The sequence below is a fragment of the Acomys russatus genome, chromosome 18 (assembly GCF_903995435.1).
Source record: "Acomys russatus chromosome 18, mAcoRus1.1, whole genome shotgun sequence".
NCBI lineage: Eukaryota > Metazoa > Chordata > Mammalia > Rodentia > Muridae > Acomys > Acomys russatus.
Genome location: NC_067154.1, coordinates 58,817,741 through 58,832,707, shown reverse-complemented (window position 1 = coordinate 58,832,707; position 14,967 = coordinate 58,817,741). Strand labels below are relative to the sequence as shown.

At 43.6% G+C, this 14,967-nt stretch overlaps 2 protein-coding genes across 2 annotated transcripts in view; one reads left to right on the top strand and one right to left on the bottom strand.

The window, feature by feature from the left end:
* Uggt2 (UDP-glucose glycoprotein glucosyltransferase 2) overlaps window positions 1-400 on the top strand; it is a 135,292-nt gene extending 134,892 nt beyond the window's left edge. Inside the window, exon 39 of the mRNA XM_051160970.1 lies at window positions 175-400. Coding sequence (XP_051016927.1) covers window positions 175-197 — 23 coding nt within the window. The 3' untranslated portion in view covers window positions 198-400. The remainder of the gene's footprint in view (window positions 1-174) is intronic.
* Window positions 401-9,007: 8,607 nt separating this feature from the next.
* Dnajc3 (DnaJ heat shock protein family (Hsp40) member C3) overlaps window positions 9,008-14,967 on the bottom strand; it is a 39,763-nt gene continuing 33,803 nt past the window's right edge. Inside the window, exons 10-12 of the mRNA XM_051160969.1 lie at window positions 11,836-11,968; window positions 10,239-10,387; window positions 9,008-9,182 (exon numbers count right to left, since the gene is read on the bottom strand). Coding sequence (XP_051016926.1) covers window positions 9,025-9,182; window positions 10,239-10,387; window positions 11,836-11,968 — 440 coding nt within the window. The 3' untranslated portion in view covers window positions 9,008-9,024. The remainder of the gene's footprint in view (window positions 9,183-10,238; window positions 10,388-11,835; window positions 11,969-14,967) is intronic.

Sequence of the window (14,967 nt, the reverse complement as noted above, 5' to 3'; positions counted from 1 at the left end):
CAAACGGACAAGGAGCTGTCTCCACACCAAATGAGTCTCTGTCAAAACGGACAAGGAGCTATCTCCACACCAAATGAGTCTCTGTCAAAACTTGAGCTTTGTGTCTATCCCATTACTTGGTGGTATTTTGTATTTTGAGATTTCAAACACTAAATGACTTTCCATTTCCTGCAGTTTCAGTTCATGATGAACTCTAGCACTGGTTTCTAGAAGATACGATACGATGAAAATCTGCCACCTGCTGGGAGTTTGTGGAACTGCTGAGACTAGTAGGCCATTTCATTCAAATTATTGCTATGCTTAACTTTTTATAAACGTTATTTAAAATACAATATAAAATTTTAAATTAATTTAAAATACAATGTAAAATAAAATGTAAAGTTTTAAAATAAACTTAAGTTATGTGATTGACTGTTCCTTTTTCTGATCGCTAACTATGATATTTTCTTGTTTTTAGCCAGTTAGTTTGATGTGCTCAGATGTCCTTGAAGGTCCTCATTGGTTTTAGCATTCCAGCTTTAAGTGCATGAATATCTCCTTACTCAAAAATGCACTTAGAATTACAGAAATTTGTGTTTTTTAACAAAAGGACACACGACTGATTCTGAATTTTTTAAAAAAGATTTATTTATTATTATATATACAGTGTTCTGCCTGCAAGCACACCTGCAGGCCAGAAGAGGGCATCAGACCATACTATAGATGATTGTGAGCCACTATGTGGTTGCTGGGAATCGAACTCAGGACCTCTGGAAGAACAGCCAGTGCTCTTAGCCTTTGAGCCATCTTTCCAGCCCCCTGACTCTGAATTATTAAAAAAAATCCCATTTTATACTTTACCATTTTAAAATGGAAGTCATATTGTACTGTAATCATTTATTTCAAATCATAGGCTTTAATCTTGTGCTGTATTTACGTTGTTCTGAATGTTTGAAATGCATTAGCCATACATTTAGATGTTTTTTAAAAGGACTGGATACTTTTATAGAAACACAGGAAAGGATGTAAGCTGTATACTTTTATATAAACTAAGTATAAGATTTTCCTTGCTGTGTTTAAATAGAGAAAAAGGCTAGCACAGTCCCTTGGGACTAGAGCAGAACTTGACGTCATTCAGCTCTCAGCCACCGAGAGTGATCTGGATGTGCAGTGTGGCCCCGTGCTGCATGTGTGCTGCATGTGTGCAGTGCACAGCTGTGGATGAGGCTGAGCGCCATGAAAAGGCTGGACACCTCCGATAGGTCTGAGGTAACCATGGGAATTCCTGACTGTTTAAAAAGACCTCCAGATTCCTCTTGAGAAACACTTAAGAGAGCTAGTGTCTGACTGGTGTTCCAGTCACCCCTTCCGGGTGCTGTCAGATGAGCCATCTTGGAACCTCCACATCTAGAGGCCGTCTCCTCTCGGGACAGAAGCTATCTGTGTCTCGATTCCCTTTAGCTCTTCAGAATTCGATTATAATCCTGCTCCATCTGACAGCACAGCCTGAAGAGATTTGAAAAATACACCTGTCAGCCTTCTGCTGCTACGACAAACTAAACAGCTTATGGAAGAAAGGTTTGTTTTCCCTCACCTTCCCGTGTTCCTTGTAGCTCATGAGCGCACAGTCCATCCTAGGAGCACACAGGAGAAGGCATGTGCACCTCACGGCTGCTGAGAAGCAGGAGATGACAGAATGGGGCTCAGGGTCTATACCCACAAGGGCACACCAACAAACCTAACTTTCTTCCACTTGTTTTGATCTCTTAATAGGTTCCACCCATTACTCCACAGCGGCTGCATAGCAGGCTGGGAACTAAGCCTTCAGAGTGCTGACGTTAGAGGGTATTTAGGATCCAAACCTAAACAATACACCTCTCTGGCAGTGCCACTCATCCCAATTAATACCTTCCTTTCCCTCTTCACTCAGTTTTTATTACTTAAGACATTCAAGTTGTAGTGTAATTCATTTCTGCCTTAAAGTATCAGATTTAAAGCTGGGTAGTGGTAGCACGTGCCTTTAATCCCAACACTCAGGAGGCAGAGGCAGGCAGATGTCTGAGTTTGAGGCCAGCCTGGTCTACAGAGTGAGTTCCAGGACAGCCAGGGCTACATAGAGAAACCCTGTCTTGAAAAGACAGGGAGAGAGATTTGATAGCTCCCTACTATCATCTTGTGACCTGAAAGACTGAATGTACATGTCTCATTTCTGGAAGAGTAATATACCATTAAATTCAGATTTTTTTAAAGTATGTATTTCTTTGCAAGGGCATTCTTTAATAAAATGGCCTGTGCTGCATAGTTTTATGTCAACTTGACAAAATCTGAAGTCCCCTGAGTGGAGGGCACCATAAGATGGGGCTATAGGCAAGCCTACAACAGGCAATTTTCTTAATTAGTGATTGTTGGGGGAGGGTTGAGCCAATTGTAGGCGGTGCCGCCATCCCTGGCCCTGGTTTCTGTTAAGAAAGCAGACTAAGCCACAAGGAGTAAGACAGTAAGCAGCCTCCTTCCTGGCCTCTGCATCAGCTCCTCCTGCCTTGAGGTTCTGCCATGTTTGAGTTCCTGTCCTGCCTTCCTTTCAGTGGTGGACTGCAGTGTGGACGTGTAAGTTTAATAAGCCCTGGCCTCCCCAGCTTGCTTTGGTCATGGTGTTTCACCACAGCGAGAACTAGGGCAGGAATTGGCACCAGGAGTGGGGTAAGGCTGTGACAGACCTGACCATACTGTCTTAGGGAAGATCATGGGGGGGGGGGGGGGACTCTGGAACTCTGAGCCTGAAAAGCCATTGAGTGTTGAGAGTGCGTTGCACATTGAGAACAGTGCAAATGGTGGAGGCCTGGCTGGTGAGGTCTTAGAGGGAGGCAAAGACTACTGGGATATCTGTGTGAAGAGTCTGTGGTTCCGGCTGGCTGGAGCTAGTAGTTAACAAGAGTACACTAAAGTTAACCTTTGGTTTGCTGGGACAATGGACGCTGGATTGCTGGGGCTGAAGAATCAGCTATGACTAAGAAGAGGGCAGCATCAAAGGTGCTCTTCTGTGAAGTGTTTGCTTGCAACACACAAGCTGTCTTCTAGAGGTTGTAAGCGTGCTAAGCAGCCAAACTGTCTCCCAGGGGTTGCTGTGTCTGAAGGCATCAAGTGGCTATGATGGGCAGCTGAGGCTTGGCACTGAGGCCAGCATAGGCCACTGGTTAATGTATAGCCTCAGTAGCAGTTGAGGTCTCGGGATTGAAGGGGTCGTGCAGAAAAGTTAAGGCCTGGCACCTTGAAGAGAGCCCAGCATTTTGGAAATGCCAGTGCCATGGGACAACCAGCAGCAGCAGCAGCAGCAGCAGCTGTGCAGTGGATCCAGCCTGGGCCTGGGAGACAAGCTGTGTGCACTGCAGAGAGCAGAACCAGGGAAGCGATCCACAAGATGGTGAGTGAATCTCGGATATTCGGCATCGAGTTGTTTATACAGTTGGAGTTTGGTTTTACTGTGATTGTGACTGTGCCCTGGTTCTTCCCTCTTGAAATAGCTAATTTTGTGTTTTCACTTTATAGAAGCCTACAGTTGAAAGGCTTGTGATTTTTAAGACTTAGGATTTTTTAAAGACTGAATTTTTAAAGTGTTTAGAATGTGTAAGATGTGGGACTTCTTAAGTCTGTAAAATGCTTCATACTGTGATGCTTATATTAATGAGTAACCCTAGGGATGAACAAGGAAGGAAAGGTTGTGGCTTTACAGTGATGTGTCTGTGTCAAAATGGCCAATTGTACTGGCTAGTTTTATGTCAACTTGGCAAAAGCTAAAGTCATTTGAGGGGAGGGAACCTCAATTAAGGAAATGCCTACATAAATTGGGCTTTAAGCAAGCCCAGTAAAGCCTTTTTAAAATTAGTGATTGATGGGGGAGGGCTGAGCTCACTGTGGAGGTGCCATGCCTGGGCTGGTGGTCCTGGGTTCTATAAGAAAGCAGGAGGCAGAGGCAGGTGGATCACTCTGAGTTCAAGGCTAGCCTGGCCAAGGACAGCCAAGGCTACACAGAGACCATGTCTCAAAGCCAACACCTGACACATCAGAAAGGTGGACTCCTGGGTACTGATGAACCAGTGCTTCTGACAAAAAACCTTCTGGTGAAGCCCCAGCTATTATCTCGACCACTATGTCTGCGATGGATTTAAATGACTGCCAGCTGGGTGGTTAAAGCGTAAGCTACTAGGAAAGCTAAAAGGCAGTGAGGTAATGGAGACTGAATCAGGCCTGTCACAGCTGGTTATGGGCAAAGTTGAAATCTTCAGTCGTTAAGACCAACCTGGGGCAGAGACCTGAGCCTCATTCAGACCCTCTAGAGAGCAGAAGCAGGCTTTCTAAAAGAATGATTACAGAAAAATAAGAAACTGAAGAAAACTGAGAAAGTAGAAATTGTCCAATAGGGACAGGGATTTCCAAAAGAAAAGTCACCAAACTCCTTTGGTTTTTTTTGTTTTCTTAGGGCCACAGCAGTGTGGACAAAAGCAGTAAGTGTGCGTGTCAGGGGTCCGTTTGTCATGCAACCATCTCCCAAGGAAGGAGCTGCTCAAAAGGGGGTAAAAAAAAGAAAAGATGTGGGGTGTAGAGCTCCTGCGGTCTCAAGGGCAGGCCTTAAGATGACTGTACACTCTTAAAGGACTGTGGGGCCCAGAAGCAAGGCTGAGTAGTTACAACCAGGACCTTGTGTCTGCTGAGGGAAGCCAGGGCCGCAGAGAGAAGACAAGGGCGCCCCTCTGCTTCCTGCCCTCAGGCAGCCCCTGTCCACACCTCCCCAACAAGGCTGGCCTCTGCGGGTCAAGGCATGGAGACTTCCACTAAGGATTTGGAAGATCTCTAATCTTTCTATAAAGTTTAAATATTTTTTTCTTTCAACACAGAATTATCTATAACTGAAATAGAAAGCCACAAGGCTGGCCTCTGCGGGTCAAGGCATGGAGACTTCCACTAAGGATTTGGAAGATCTCTAATCTTTCTATAAAGTTTAAATATTTTTTTCTTTCAACACAGAATTATCTATAACTGAAATAGAAAGCCGCCTTCCCTGCTTACCTGAGATACACAATGACGCCCTTCCTGTAACCATGAGACAACAGAAGTGAACAGTAAGAGTTTGCATGAAGCCACTTGTTAGACTTTAACATTGAAACGGGGGACTAAAAAGTTCCTGGTGACGTAAAAGACTTTAAGCACACCGACCTATCGTGCTCTGCCTGCACCGTAACTCACATGTCAGCCCAGCCACTGATTTTGTGTGAAATAAAGCTGCAAACAGACAGACTTCTAAGATGGACTTTCACTCAAAGGTTAAACATGAATCAGAGCAAGAAAGTAGCAGATATGACCATAAATATTTTTATTAAATGTGAAAATACACGGGCATAAAAACATTGCCCATATTCTTAGACATGTGTGAGCCCCAGTTGAAATAAATTTAGTTCCTTTTTTTTATTAAAACACTAAATTGAGATGGATTGTTAACTTTGTCCCACTTAAAACAAATATAAACTTGAGTACTAATTTAACTTATCAAGCATTGTCTAATTTTACCTGCCCTGTGCCCACCCTTGCACAGGTAAGTACTTCATCCACAGACGAGTGCAGTAAACCTGCTGTTGCTGTACACAGAGCCACGCAGTGGCTAATTTTACTCTTAAATCATTCAGCAAATGAGATCATCTGTTTAAAAAAAAAAAAAAATTCTCCCCCTCTTAACATTACTTGAAATTACAGAAAAGGAATAAGATCTGGAAAAAGATTAGTTCCTAAAAATTACTTGCTTTCTCCTGCCTTTGTCACTACAGGAAAGTCAAGTACATTCAAGAAAACCATCTTCACTTCACCAAGTCACCCCAGTGATGTATAGCCACTAAAGCATTCTAAAGGCCATCACCAGTGGCCTGATCTGTAAGGCAGGTCGGCACCCACTAAACTAGCACATCTTACCTCCTTTCTTGTAAATGCCAGTGTAAAGCCTTCACATGTGAATTTGTCATCATCTTCCAGGAATAAATAATGGTGACAATTGACATTTCTCTACTTAGTTATAAAAATAATCCTGACATTTGTTTTGTGCGCATGTGCGTGCATGCGTGTGTGCGGGCATGTGTATGTGTGTGTAGGTTTGGTACTTTTGAAGTGGGGCCTCAAAGTCACTGTGAACTCCTACTGCAGCCCACGTGTTCTGGGATTATAGGCATGAACCACAGTGCCTGCTTACATTAAGACAAAACAAAACGAAATGAAAACAAGTAATTTCAAGTTCCATTCATTATCAGAACTCCAATGACTAATCTGCTACTTAAAACTGGACTTTTAACACTAAGGATATTTTTAAATGAAGATATTACATCCAATTCACATTAATAAACTACTGAGATTTTTTTTCTTCTTCTTCAGGTTTTCTTCTGTTAGTAGTAAGAGTAAACTTGCAGGACTGAGCACGGAAGTAAAAGTGGCCCCTGGAGCAGTTTGCTTTTCCTTCTTCCTGGTGATGAGCACTGGACAAAGGACACTGCACTTAGGAAGCCCACCAGAGAGGAAGGCAAAGGAGGAACAGAGTTCAGCAAGGTGAGCTGTAGTCCAGTTCCCCCAAAATTACCAAAAGAGCTATCTGCAGTTCCTAAAAACAAACTGGAATGTGGAAGTGGCCCTGCAAAAAGGAAAAAGAAAGGTGGAGAATGCTTTTTCAGTAATGTGGTGCATGACGTGTGCTGTGGGCAGGTAGCAAGAACAACTCTTGTAGCATTTTTACTCATCTGAGACAGGCTAAACCCCAGCAACTGCTGACATCATCAGCCTGTGTCACTGTCAGCACAACCCCCAGCAACTGCTGACATTATCAGCCTGTGTCACTGTCAGCACAACCCCCAGCAACTGCTGACATTATCAGCCTGTGTCACTGTCAGCACAAGAGAGCTACTTCTCCTTCCACGGCATCTGCCTTTGGCACCTAAGTTTGCAGTGAGGAGGTCTAATCCTCAGTTACTTTGGGTTGTTAAAAGTAGGAATGGAAGGGGCATTGGGGGGACCCTCCCTAGGAAGCAAATTAAGAGGCACTGCCCACGCAACCCAGCCTACAGCCATGTCAGAAAGATGCACTGCCCACGCAGCCCAGCCTTCAGCCATGTCAGAAGCCTGGCAATTCTCCACCCACTCACTGAGGCTTCCTCTGCTCTGCTGGTAGAAAGTGCACTTTGGACAGCCCACAGCACACAGCTACATCCCTTCAGTTGACACCTGTCAGTGACACCATCCACAAAAGGAGTTGGACTGAAAACACCGTAACTAAGTAGTTAACATAAGATGACTGATGTGGAAACACACATTTTTCATTCAATGTTTCACACTGGCTTAAATTTTTTTAATATTTTGGTAGGGGGCATGGCCTGGAACACACTATGTAGGCCAGGCTGGCCTCAGACTCACAGGCATCCCCCTGCTTCTGCCTTGTCTCTGGTGCAGGATAAAAGCTGCAGCTTGTCTTGCCTGACTTAGATTTTGAGACACTGAAGCAAAATGAGATCTGAAAGGTATTTTGAGATGTACTGTTAAGTTTAATGGCAAGAGGGCAGGATCCTAAGTAGAGGCAAAAAGCACTTAAATGTTTTGCCCAACTCAGCTTTGTGAATTATGTTCTTCCTTTTAAAAAATCTTTTTCTATATATGCTCAAGGATATGACTACAGGTTAAGAAAATGGTCTGTGCTTGGCTGCTACCATCATGACTTCCACAATTAACTAAAATGTCTAATTTCATAAAAGCAATATATTAGACCTTTATGCTTAAAATATTTCACAATGTTTTAAAAAATATCTGTAGAATAGAAGTAATAATTCTTTTAAGTTTTCAATGCAGTATCAGTAGTTCCATAAATATTCAATGTACTTGATTATTAGGGCAAAAATAATTCAGTATACAAATACTGAATAGTACATTTCTTAAAGAAGTTTCTGCTTAAAAAGAGGTAAGGGATCTCTCAGGAAGAAATGCCGTTTCATTAAGGGAAATGCTAGCAGGTACACAGGCAGAGTTGAACACATCTGCAAGCCTATACTTTCTTCGAAACAGTAATAAACCTGGAACATCCACTCCAAAACCTAGCAAACAATACGATCAAGACAGCTGGACTAACCATTAAGAGACAGAGACACTGCCCCACTGCTCTGCTTGCAAATGGGAATCACAATATTCTGTCTGCTTGGGTGCTGACAGAGCAACCCTTCATCTCTAAGACAGTGGTGTGACAGGAAATTCCCACCAAACAACTTGGAACTTCACTTGTCTAAAATGTCTGTCACGCTGACCTTCAACAGTATTGTCTAAAGCACCACTGAGCCTCTTCCATGTATTGTAACTTACTCTTGTTTAGTTTAACATTCAAGGGAAGACCCTTAAGCTTTGCAATTCAAGTGAAATTGCTATTATTCTATGGATAAAAAACAACAAAAATACCTCAACCCATAGTCTACACCTGGATATACCACCTACCACCTGATGGTAAATTCTCTAAAAGGTGGTTTCTACCTCTCCTGCAGTGAGAGCCACAGTGACACTGGCACAGGAATAAATGCTTGCAAGTGACAGGACTGATCAAAATCTAAGTATAACTGTCTCAGAAAATAAAGCTCGACTGTTCATATTCCCTTAAGAATACGGAGGCACAGAGCACCCTGCAGAGCACAGCTCTTGCTCGAGGCTACTGCACAGGGCTGCACGGTGCGCTCCACGGCTACATGCAGACAGCATGCTATTTCAGCACCTCCTTATGGTGAACACGTCAGACCGCCTCTCCCACAAGTCACAAACGAGTGAAGGCTGCTTCGTCAGAATACAGTTCCTTGCTTTCCACCCTGGCAGGCCTGTCAATCTTACTTCTACAATAAGAACAGTTTTTTTCTTTAAAACAACTCTTTGGTCATGGATAAACTAAAAGATTTGTTCCACTTTGTTTCCATTAGAATCCCAGGCAAAGTTTCTTTGTTTTTAATGTTAAAAATAATAATAAAGAGGAGGAGCAGTAAAATAGCTGGTTTAATTGAAGTGGAATTTAAATCTAAACGGTCCGCCTGAGCTGAAGGGGTTGAAGCCTTGCCATGAGTTCCAGCTCCTGTGGAAGGGGTTGCCACCACCTCCCTGCTGACTCTCTGCGTCAAGAGGATCTTCTCCATCATCAAACTTCTTTCTCATTTCTAGAAAAGAAACCAGCAAATTAAGACCCACACATTAACCTAGGGTTTAGGTCCACGGCTTTGACACTCAGGTCCACACACTCCCACTCCCCTCCTGAGGAAAACAACGGCAAAGAGAACCAAAGCCATGGTCTTTACGAAACAGCTTGTCACTACTGCCATCCCCCAAATGAAGGCTGTCAAGCAAGGAGCTTTCTGGAGCTATCTGGCCCAACACAGGTAAAACACACGCTCCATAATGTGATGCAGACACATGAGGAGCACGGACTCTGGCCCACCCAGTACAGCTCACTGGAGGGATAGTGTAGGCACTTTGCACTCAGTAAGCAGGTAGACTGCGCCTGCTGTATGCAGTAATGAGGTACGCCTGTCTCTGACTGGATTACAAATCACCTGGGACAAAGGACTATTTCAATTCTGTAGTATAAATGGGTGCGCAGATTTCCTCAAGGGGCAAGACTTGATTTCCTCTTTGTCGAAACTTTCTAGCTCAAATTAGAATGCCCATGGCTCATGCCCAGCCATCTGGAAAGCCATAGAAAAGCAGTACATGTGAATTCTTAGCCTGTCTCCTTACTTTCCAGACAAGATTCACATACGCATCACCCTGTAAATCTGTTCACACCCACAGGGCACAACAGGCATGGCTGGAGATCCCCTCTCCTCTCCTCTCCTGTAAGCTGGCTTGACCTGCTGGTTTCCTCTGCAGGCGTGTGAGAGGTTTGGAGAACAGCCTTCACTGAGCTCGGCAGGGTCTGAGCGGCAGTGTGCTGTGCCTGGTGTGCTTCCTTCATATGACTGTGGGAAAAGAAGGCTAACGACTGACAGGAAGTAAGTGCCAAAGTGCCCCACGTTTAATACTCTTTCCACTCTATCATTTACCTGAGGGGTCCCCCAACTTGGGGGAAGAGACTGGTGAAAGTGCAGGACTGAAAGCCACCCACAGCGCTCCAGCTCACCCACCCCACTCCCCCTGTCACCTGTGCCTGCTAGAGAAGAGCAATGACACCAAGCGCTGACTAGCATTCACCGCACCCTGTCAAGAGCAGGAGGTACCTGGGTCCGAGAGGACTTCTTTAGCAGCTGCTATGTCAATGAACTTTTTCTCTGCTTTTTTCTTTTCTTCTTCATTCTGGAAATTATCTGGATGCCACTGAAGTGCTAATTTTCGGTATGCTTTAATGATTTCTTGCTTTTTGGCATTTCTGAAGGATGGAGGAAATTATTTAGCAATTGTCAGTTAGAAAGGTTCCAACCCTACTTTCATAAAAAAAATCTGAGGAGCTGTGCTGGTGGTCCTCTTTGAGAACCAGTGGTAGAGGGCTTGCCTCACATCACAACACTGCAGACAAGTTCTGTGAGCTCTGTGTGTGTGAGTGGGGAGAAGGGTCACCTGATGATAAACTGCCTTGTTTTCCTGTAAATTCCAAAGATAAAGTCAAAAAGATCAAACACTATTTTGTGAACAGTCACCTTTGCTTTCCTTCCTTTTGGGGCCACGGGGTGGTGGGGCAAGTACTGAGGCTTGACCCCTAGGACTCATACATGCAAGCCACTAAAATCCCAGCATCTTAGAATACAGCACAGGTCTTTACAGCTGTCCCTTTCTGAATTTCCACACTACCATGATTTAGTTTTTTCTGGGCATTAGAAAGATACTCTCACAAGCTGGGTGTGGTGACACACATCTGTAATCCCAGCACTTAGGGAGGCAGAGGCAGGCAAATCTCTTTAAGGACACCTAGGTCTACACAGTGACTTCAGGCCAGCCAGGGCTATACATTGAGACCCTGTCAAACAAAATCAATCAAAATGGCACTCACACATCCACAAAATCTCTTTTGAACCCTTTAGGTTAATCTTACGTAATAGTAATGAGGACAAAGCTCCGCACTCTGGACAAGAGTTGACAATCTGCTGGGTCAGAGAAGATGAGTCTGTGTGGCCGTTTGCTTGCATGTGTGACTAATGTGTGTGCAATGACAGCCAGAAGAGATGGTTGTCAGCCATCATGTGGGTGCTGAGAGCTGAAGCTGGGTTCTCTGCAAGAGCAAGTGCTATCAACCACTGAGCCTCTCCAGCCTGGAAAAAAATGTGTCTTATAATAATTCACAGACATCCTCCTGCCTCTGCCTCCCAAGTGCTGAGATAAAGGCATGAATCAGGGACTGGAGAAATGGCTTAATGATTAAGAGTGCCAACTGCTCTTCCAGAGGCTCTGAGTTCAATTTCCAGCAACCACATGGTGGTTCACAACTATCTATACAGTAATTTGATGCCCTCTGCTAGCATGCAAGTGTACATGCATATAAAGCATTTGTATACATTAAATTAAAAAAAAAAAAAAAAAAAGGTGGGAGGATGAGCCACCACATGCCTGGCACAATGCTACTTCTTAATCTTTCCCAAAAAGCCTAGGATTAAGACCTATTTATGCCACAGCCTTCACCACCAACTCCTCTCTATTAGTGCATTATTGGTCTTTATTTTAAAAAAATAATTTGTAACATACTGAAGACAGTTTATGATGTTAAAGGTTATCAGGATAGAATAGCTGAAATAACATGAGTAAATGAAGCGAGCCAGGTTAGGACGAGACGCATGAGCTTTAAGGTAGCTGATTAAATACAGCATGCAAACCTCAATAATTCACCTTTTCACTCCCAAGATTTTATAATAATCTCGTTTCTGTGACTGTTTCAGTAGCCGCTGGGCTTTTTCTAAACCTTCTCGAATCTGCTGATCATTTTCGTTGTGTTCCTGAGCAGCTTCATAATCCTGAATGGCTGTCAAAATATGTTTAGGAAAATGCTGTTAGGAGGGTTATGGTTCAGTGCCTTTATGGATTTTACTAACGTGGTACTAAGTCCTCATCGCCAGCCCCTTCTCTCCCTGTTGCTTCTAAGAGCCTAAGTAGTGCCATTTTCATAATTTTGTTCAAACTTAACCCTCACTGTGGTTGGTTTACCTGTCTACGCTTACGTCCTCTCCCCACACCTCCTCATACAGAGCAGTCACCACTAAGTCGTAAATGACTAGTGCATAGCAAAGAAAGTAAGACACCAGAAAATAAATTCAGCATTAGCATATATGATTGATAGTTTGGAAAAACTGAAAGGTGCAAAGGGAGCTGGAGGAACCGCCGGCTCAGTACTGCCAACATGACGGCAGTGTCGATCAAAACCACAGACAGGAGGAGCTAGCATCACAGGTCTGGGGAGAACTACAATACAGCCTCACTTCAGAGTACTTGGGTATCTTTTATTTTTTATCTTATTTTTTGTTTGTTCAGTTTTGGGTTTTGTTTGTTTGTTTGTTTTTGAGACAGGGTTTCTCTGTATAGTCCTGGCTGTCCTGGACTCCCTTTGTAGACTAGGCTAGCCTTGAACTTACAGAGATCCACCTGCCTCTGCGTCCCCAGTGCTGGGATTACAGGCGTGCGCCACCGCGCCGGGCTGTATTTGGGTATCTAATAAACAAAAACAATCAAATGTAGCAGGGCTGAGATCCATCCTTTAAATGTCCGGCTGATGACGATTACTCATGGCTGAGTTTGGGACGCTAGCCCTCTGTAATATTCCGGTATTCCATGGCGACAGGCTCTTGAGGCCTGGGAGTCTGAAATCCAGGTATGACTGGCCAGTGACTAGAAAGTAGCCTTTGTGACGGCCTGGGTGCTGCGTCTCTGATGAGGCCCAGTTACAGAACTAAGCGTGACTATGTCTCTTCCACAACTTAGTTGGACTTGGCACTTCTCTCCGAGTGGGGTACCTCTCCCTCCCCGAGTGCACCTACATGCTAATCCAGCATGTTCTAAAGTCTGAGCTTAGTCAGGGGAGGCTTGACACACATTTCCTAAATAGACAAACTAGTGGACTGTTGAGATAAAACTTTATTGTTTAGGAAAACAATATTATAGACAAGTATCTTTGGATAGCATTATCTTGGCGACGTTAATTGTGTAAGGAGTGTATGAAGGAACCCTGAGCAAACAGAGTGGCAAGCTTAACAAACTTGAGCTGCCTGTTCTACACTGAGAATGAGCCAATGCTGTCAACAGACAGGCTCACCCATGCCCGCACGGTTTTACTATGACACACTACAATTGTGAGTCAGCATACAGGGAATTTCCTTCCAACTTAGTTCACAAAACTATCACAAATACTAGTGGGGTTGGGTTTAAATTTACAGCTAATATTCATAGCACTTACTACCCCAGCCTTGGAAGGAAACACTCTAAAGGAATATGAGAGACAAGTGTTTCAAGACACACAAATCTGCTACTACACAAACTCCCAATTTAAACCATAATTACATCCTGTTTTGTTTTTTCCAGACAGTTTCTATGTAGCCTGGGCTGTGCTGGATCTCTATACAGACTAAGCTGTCCTTGAACTCAGAGAGATCCTCCTGCCTCTGCCTCCCAAGTGTGAGTATGCTGGGATTAAAGGCATGCACTACCACCACCCAGCTCACATTTTCATTCTTAAATTTAAAATTTTTTATTCCATTTTAAATTGTGAGCTGGGGGAACCGCAACGGTGAAACACATGGGTAGGTAGAGAACAACCTGCAGAGTGAGCTGCATCCCCCACAGCAGCTCCATCCCCCACAGCAGCTCCAGCCCCCACAGCAGCTCCAGCCCCCACAGCAGCTCCATCCCCCACAGCAGCTCCACCTGAACTCAGGTCTTCAGGTCCAGGAGCAGACACTGTTTCCCACGGAGCCATCTCACCATCCCTAGCTGCCAAGTCTTTTAAGTCATACCTATTTATTAAGTTACACTGTGCATATTTTTCTCAGTATAAAACGTGTAGAATTACTGGTTGTTAGAGGGAGAAATTAGGAAATCTACACCCTTCATGTTAGCCACAAGCAATTTAAAATATCTAGGAGTAACTCTAACCAAGCAAGTGAAGGACTTGTTTGAAAAAACTTTAAGTCCCTGAAGAAAGAGATTGAAGGTGACTTGAGAAGATGGAGGGATCTCCCTTGTTCGTGGATCGGGAGAATTAACATAGTAAAAATGGCCATCTTACCAAAAGCAATCTACAGATTCAATGCAATCCCTATCAAAATACCTACACAATTTTTTAAAGACATTGAAAGGTCAATTCTCAACTTTATATGGAAAGATTAAAAACCCAGAATAGCTAAAACAATCTTATGCAGTAAAAGATCCTCAGGAGGAATCTCCATACCTGATCTCAAGCTGTACTATAGAGCAATAGTAATTAAAACAGCATGGTACTGGCACAGCAATAGGGTGGTTGATCAATGGAATCAAATTGAAGACACAGAAATGAATCCCCATACATATAGTCACCTGATTTTTTACAAAGAAGCCAAATCCATTCAATGGAAAAAAGACAGCATCTTCAACAAATGGTGCTGGTCTAACTGGAGGTCTACATGTAGAAAAATGCAATTGGACCCTTATTTGTCACCTTGCACAAAACTCAAGTCCAAATGGATTAAAGACCTCAACATAAAACCAGAGACACTAAATCAGTTAGAAGAAAAAGTGGGGAAGAGCCTGGAACATATTGGCACAGGAGACAACTTCCTGAACAGAACACCAACAGCCCAGGCCTTAAGGTCAACAATTAATAAATGGGACCTCATGAGGCTGAGAAGCTTCTGTAAGGCAGAAGACACTGTCAACAGAACAAAGTGACAGCCTACAGACTGGGAAAAGATCTTCACCAACCCTACATCTGACAAAGGTCTAATATCCAAAATATATAAAGAGCTCAAGAAATTAAACACAACTGAACCAAATAAC